We start from the raw sequence: 6,715 nt of genomic DNA on the forward strand, positions 1-6,715 counted from the left end.
TTCTCTTAATGTAGAGTCAGTGATCACGGAGCAGTATATTCTGGATAAATTGATGTCTGTGTTAGACCTCTTAAGTGGTTGAATAGTGTGGAAGGGAAGCTTTTAAGCAACCACAGCTGCCTGTTGTGAGTTGCTTTTGATCTAGTCTCTATAATCTATTACAAAATATGTTAATTTGATGAATTTTCTGTAACTATAAACAGTTATGCATGTTAGTAAACCCATTTCCCCATTGAGCCAACAAAACCTATGTAAAGGTAAAAGCCTGTGCTTGAGTTGATGTAGAACAACTGGTCAAACTTGTGAGTTCAATCCATAAAGTTGTGCCTTATGGATAATCTGTAAGCAGAGCCCAAGAGCAAGGACAGTGAGTTATTTTTATACCTGCCTCTTCAGAACTGAAATGAAATTTTCTGCTAAAACTTAGCACGTCCAGTTTTTACCTTCCATTCTAAGCGAGTCCCTGAAGTTATTTGTGTGGTGCTGGGGGCAGAGCCTCCCTCTGAGCAGTGTGTGTACCTTGGCAAGTCAGATGCAGTTTTCTCTGCCCTCAGATCGTGGAGGAACACGAGAGTGTTGAGCAGAGCCGCCGGGCTCAGGCGGAGCCCATCAACCTGGACAGCTGCCTGCGAGCCTTCACCAGCGAGGAGGAGCTGGGGGAGGATGAGATGTACTACTGCTCCAAGTGCAAGACCCATTGCTTGGCCACCAAAAAACTGGATCTCTGGAGACTTCCCCCTATTTTGGTATGATCTTTTGTGTGGTTTTCCTCCACAGCAGCAAACCCAAAGTACGTTGTTCCCAAATCTGAGTCACTCGCTGTGAGGAAGGTGATTTGCTTTGCTCACAGCCTCAGGAGGGGACTGGCTGAGTTTGCTGTGTGCAGTTCTGTCAGGCAGGCAAATAAAGCAAACCTCAGAGTTCCTTCTGAATGTTTGTAGCTGCTCCATGGCAGGAAATGGTGGTGGTTTGTGATCAGGGTGAGCTGTTGTGACACCGAATTCACGCTCAGATGGGCTTTCTGGTACCATGATCTTTACTTGGGCAACACCTGCATTTCTTATTTTTCAAATTTGGTTGGTTATTCAAAACAGACAGTGCTGATCACTGAGTTGAAGCAACTCTTTCCATCAATTCCCCATGAAAACATTAGTTTCATATTTTACCACCTTGATCACAGTTGTTGTCACACACAGCTTTGTCACCGTGTTTATTAGCAAGTGATAAAACGTGTATGTTTTGTGAAAAACTCCTTTTAAACAGTGAAATTACTCACTGGGATGTAGTTGTCCTCCTTTAATTTTCTCCAACTTCTCTCCTTAGATCATTCACCTGAAAAGGTTTCAGTTCGTAAACGGCCGCTGGATAAAATCCCAGAAAATTGTCAAATTTCCCCGAGAAAATTTTGACCCAAGTGCCTTTTTGGTACAAAGGGATCCAAGTCATTTCCAAAGGAAGGCCCTGACGCTCCAGGTGGACATGGAGCCACGGAGCCTCCCAGGGGAGCCCAGGAAAACAGAGCTGCAGAGCTCTGGCACACCAGGGGAAGGAGAGACACTCAACAGGAGCCCGTCCTCCCTCAACACTACTGTCCTCAACAGTGTCAAAGGTAGGCAGTGACATGGGGACATTCCAAAATCTGAACCTCTGAGTGTTTTGGCCAAAGCTCCTCACTCACTTTGCAACATTTCTTAGTCTTTCTTAGTGAAGCTTTACCATGAAAAACCAAAGAAAAATAATAAAGTTGCTCAGTGCCAACAGATACTGGCACTCGTGTAAGTGGGCTGGAATAAGAGTGAGGAATGTGCTCCTGCACAAAAGAGGTAAATTTCAGTTTCCAGGTGTGCACAAAGATAGATTTTTAATTCCATATATGACTCATTAGTTCTAATGAAAGAGTGGTTGGTTTTTTTTTAATGTTTGGTTATTAAAAAAATCACTTTTTAAGAAGAAACGCAGACTGTGTGTTTACTCATCTTAGTAATCCACGTGCTTTCTGTTTTAGCATCTCCATCTCTGGGGAGGAAAGGTGGAACCAGCTGTCCCTCGAGTAAAAACAGCAGCCCAAACAGCAGCCCCAGGACTTTAGGGAGGGGCAAAGGGCGGCTGCGGCTGCCCCAGCTGGGGAAAAACAAACTGTCCAGCAGCAAAGAGAACTTGGACGCCAACAAGGAGAACGGTACCGAGCAGGAGCAGGGGGATGCCCTCACCAAGGGGCACGTGCTGGGGGGCAGCCAGAGCGAACTGTGCGGTGCCCAGGAGGGCGAGGGGCCTCTGGCCAACGGGTACCTGTGCGAGCAGAGCTCCTTCAGCAACGGGCTGGGTGTGCAGGGGGACACCCACAGCGAGGACGACGGCGCCGACGACCAAAGAGAGGACGTGTGTGCAAACCCCATCTACAACCTTTATGCAATCTCGGTACGTGCGCCCTGCGGGGCCGGGACAGCCTCGGGGGGACGGGCTTGGCACCAAATGCCTCTGGTGGGTCACTCAGTCGGGAAGGAGGATGAACTGGCACTGAGTCCAACTGAGGTGTCTCTCTGCCACCTGTTTGTTCTGCTCGAGTGTGTAAAGTTAGATCGTCGTGAGCCGTTGTCACATGCAGATAATGAATTTGTGAGTCGTTTCCTTGATCCAGGATTGATTCTCTCCTTCCTTTTCTTCAGTGCCATTCAGGAATTATGGGAGGGGGTCATTACGTCACTTATGCCAAAAACCCGAACAACAAGTGGTACTGCTACAATGACAGCAGCTGTAAGGTAAATCACTGCTTCTTCTAGCAAATAGTGAGTGAGTTTTCTAGCAAATAATAATCTGGTTACTTATTGCCAAAGAAACTTACCTTATAGAGTCATGGAATGGTTTGGGTGGGAAGGGAGCCTAAAGCTCACCTTGATCCAACCCCCTGCCAGGGGCAGGGACACCTTCCACTAGACCAGACACTTGGTTTTTTGAAATCACGAGCATCTCAAAAGCTGCATCAGAGAAATATTAAAATTATTAACCGAAATTGTACATGAGATTTTTTCCAAGGTGACATCTGTTCATCAGCTGCTCCCACACTTAAAGACGCTTATTTTGTGCAGAGATGGGGAAAATTACTAAAAATAGGAAGCCAAGAATATATTTTCATGATGGGAGCAGTTTGTATTCAATTAGTGAGTAATTCAGTTCCGATGTTTTTAAGTATTTGCATTTATCACTATAAAATATGTCAGACTTCTCCAGTAATTAATGGAGCCTGATAACAAATAAGAGAGCAAAAACGTGATTTATTTATTTTTTATTTGTTACAAACAGACAGTTAAAAAGAGTTTCCAGGGCAGTCTTGTGTATTTTAAGTTCCGTGACAGTAACACGACCATCCCGTTGCGTCTCCCCGCCCGTGTGTTTTCCGTGTCCCAGGAGCTGCACCCGGATGAGATCGACACGGACTCTGCCTACATTCTGTTCTACGAGCAGCAGGGGGTGGACTATGCCCAGTTCCTGCCCAAGATCGACGGCAAGAAGATGGCAGACACGAGCAGCATGGACGAGGACTTCGAGTCCGACTACAAGAAGTACTGCGTGCTGCAGTGAGCGAGGAGGAGCTGCCCGCCGTGGGAGCAGGGGAGGGGACACCCTGCAGGGCAGGGGATGCTGAGGGTGTCCCTGGGACGCGTCACCCACGCGTGGTTGTCGCAGCCCGTGGGCCGAAAGCACAAAAAGCACCCCCTGGTTACCCAGTTAATATCCAGTAGTATCGTTTTGTTCTGTTTTCTCACTACGCGCTCTGAACGTTTCTGATGTTGGACATCAGGCTGAGACTGCCACTGGCCTTTAAATCTAATGGTTTGAGAAAAGCCACCCAGGACCAAATAAGAGCTAAATTAAATAGTCCAAATAAGAGCTAAACGAAGTAGTGTAGAGTTTACCAACTGTTCTAACAACCCCCCGAGGCTCTCGTTAGGTTTAAGGTAATGGGGAAAACCAATTTGTAGTGTTGTCTTTGGACAACATGATATTGCTACCTCCTTTTTCCTGCAGTTTTATTGCATTTTATTGGCAAAACAGGGAAAGCAAGAGAAGGAAAAGTGCACAAACCGAAAGAATTCTTGTCAAGAGTAGGAGAAGTTTCCAGTTTTGCCACCACTGATGTGTGTCCGTTGCTTTCTTTCTGTATGTTGGGAGCACAACCCAAATCATCCTTTGAGAAGAGATTCATTTCTGCACTCGAATGGTTTGTTCTCTCGTGTTTCCTCCCCGTGTTGGCCGTGCACATCCAGCGGGTTTCAGGAATGGCTTTTCTGCCTGGAGGGTGCTGGCTCAAAGCTCTGAGCTGCCTCAGGCTGCAGAGAGTAGCTGTGGTTCCACTCGTGGTGTCTTTAAAGCGTGCACGTTGCACGGAGCGTTCCCGGCGTGCGCAAGGAGAGACGCTTGAGCTTTTATGTTTCATGACCGGTGTTGCTTTTTAAATTTGCACTTTTGAAAATGCGTAGAATTGAATTGAAAAACCAGAGTTTGGTTTTCTGTTGTTTGTTGTCGTTGTTGTAAGGGCTCTGGAGTGAATGGCTGTGAATTATCCACTGTGTATTTCCAAGGGAGGCAAAGCTGTGGCTGTCAGGGAGCTCTCGTAGCATTCATGGATGGAGAGATTTTTTTTTTTTTTTGGTTTCATAATTTAATGGAGTTTCTTGGTTTCAAAATTTGGTTGCCTTTTCAAATTTTCTTCTTCCTTTTTTTTTTTTTTTAAACAACAGTTTATGCAAATACTTGCAGTTAAACCAGAATTGCTTTCCCTGCCCTTGCAGCAGTGCTCTGTAACTCCAGGGGCCTGTTGCAGGAGGGAAGGTGTGACTGAGTCTTAGCAGAGACTGGAAAAAAAGATGGTTGTTTTTTGAGCAGGCATTTCCTTGAACATTTTCAGTGTTAAGTCGTTTGCATATCTGAATGAAGATAAAAATCTCACTCTTTTGGCCTTTTTTTTTCCTGAGTTCAAGCAGCTCATTAATTTTGTCCTGTGTCATCTTCCCAGTTCTCTGGATTCTGTATCTTCACTGACAGAGCTGTGACTTACGTGGTTCTCTGAACTGAACGTTTGGATTCTTCCTGAGGGGTTTTACAAAGATGCCAAACCTTCAGTGGGTTTGTCACTCCCAGGAAGGTCTGAGCTTTCTCCATGTGAGGAATGGAATCAGCTGGTCTGGCTGTTCCCTCCTTGGGAGGTTGTGCCTCTGCAGGGGCAGCAGATCTGTTCCAAAAATGGGTATTGTCTTACCTGTCAGGTGTTGCTCCTTATCCTCTCTGGTCTTTTATCTTTCAAGTGGTCTAAACATTGAGCCTGAAGAAAAGCAAACATGACTTGGGAATTTCTAGGGTAGAAGCTTTTTCAATACCCACTTGTCTGCTCCTCCCTCAGCAAACTCCATGAAAAGTGAAAGATTTTCAACTGATTTACTTTAAAATGTTTTATTTAAGCAGGTAGCACAATCTACTAATGTTATTTGATCTTCTGTGTTTGTTACATTGGTTGTAATTAATTTTTTAAATTAAATTAATTCATAAATTAGTAGTAAATTTATTAAGTTAACTATTAACTACATTCACTTTGTAAATTATTGTATAAAAACTTATTGACAATGCACTGACTTTAGAAAGATGTTAATGTACATAAATACCTTGTAAATAAAATAGTGTTGATGTACTGGAATATGAACTGTATTAAAACAAAGGTATTGGTAATTGTATATGGAGTGAACCTGTTTATCTGTAACTATATTATTCAAACAAATTAAATACTGTGGATGCAGATGAAGTGTCACTTCTTGTCAGATAATTTTTAATAACTCTTTTCCTGCTTTGAAGTGTCTGTGCTGTTTTCATTCAGCTTAAATGTGTTTGTCAATCCAAAAAACAGGAACGTGGGAATGAGCATCCAGCAATTCTCGATTGCTTACCAGAGGTGAGTTGGGTCCTTTCTCAGTGGAGTCCCTTGTTCAGTGTTGCTGTGGACAGTAAGTGTGGTTATTATTTGGAAACAGTCCTTTGCCAAGGTGGAAGGAGCCCTCAGGTCCGTGAGGTTTGGCTCTCCTGTCTCTGGAAGGAGGAGCTGCAGGTCCTCCATGGACAGTCCCGGGGCCTGACGTGTTCCTGGTGCTGCTTCTCCCAGTTTCTTGCTTGTGGATGGTGCTGAGACATTCCCTCTGAGCAGACACTGCCTGGGAGAGCTTTAACTGAAATTACAGTCGTGCTTTTTTCCAAAAAGGAAGAGAATCTGGTGGATTCTGGAAACTGGACCCAAGTCCAGGGTGAGCTGTGCCAGGAGACACAGGTTGTGGAGGTTCTTTGCTTTTGAGTGTTTCCAGAGACACTGTTGAGCTGGACATGAACAACTGTTCTTATTTTATGGCCCTTCAAGGTGCTAAATGGATATTTATCCCAGGATTAGCAGACATCAGGATCATCACCAGGATGATCCAGAGGAACTGGTGTCCATGGAAGTGAGGCCCTCTCTTGCTGTGTTTGGAGTGCTGGTGCAGCACTAAGTGATGACCCTCGAGCTGGGCTCAGTTGCCTTTACTGCCTGGGGTCATTCCTCACCAGTGTGACCAGCCCACAGTGTCACTGGAGTCACTGGGGCATTTTCAATATTGGAATTTGAATTTCAGTGAAAGAATTACAGTCTCTAGTTGTTCCTATTGTGCATTTCCTCTCTTAAGGCTTTGAGGTATTGGAA

At 44.9% G+C, this 6,715-nt stretch overlaps 1 protein-coding gene across 5 annotated transcripts in view; it reads left to right on the top strand.

The window, feature by feature from the left end:
* The window catches only part of USP32 (ubiquitin specific peptidase 32), a 67,342-nt gene extending 61,554 nt beyond the window's left edge, over positions 1 to 5,788 (top strand). For all 5 annotated transcript variants that reach the window (XM_051809375.1, XM_051809377.1, XM_051809379.1 and 2 more), the window contains 5 exons: positions 555 to 746; positions 1,324 to 1,609; positions 2,006 to 2,418; positions 2,667 to 2,759; positions 3,406 to 5,788. In XM_051809375.1, coding sequence (XP_051665335.1) covers positions 555 to 746; positions 1,324 to 1,609; positions 2,006 to 2,418; positions 2,667 to 2,759; positions 3,406 to 3,579 — 1,158 coding nt within the window. In that variant the 3' untranslated portion in view covers positions 3,580 to 5,788. The remainder of the gene's footprint in view (positions 1 to 554; positions 747 to 1,323; positions 1,610 to 2,005; positions 2,419 to 2,666; positions 2,760 to 3,405) is intronic.
* The last annotated feature ends 927 nt before the right edge of the window (positions 5,789 to 6,715 follow it).

This window comes from Manacus candei, unplaced genomic scaffold (assembly GCF_025592945.1).
Source record: "Manacus candei isolate 608988 ecotype Guabito, Panama unplaced genomic scaffold, ASM2559294v1 h1tg000076l, whole genome shotgun sequence".
In the NCBI taxonomy this organism is placed as follows: domain Eukaryota; kingdom Metazoa; phylum Chordata; class Aves; order Passeriformes; family Pipridae; genus Manacus; species Manacus candei.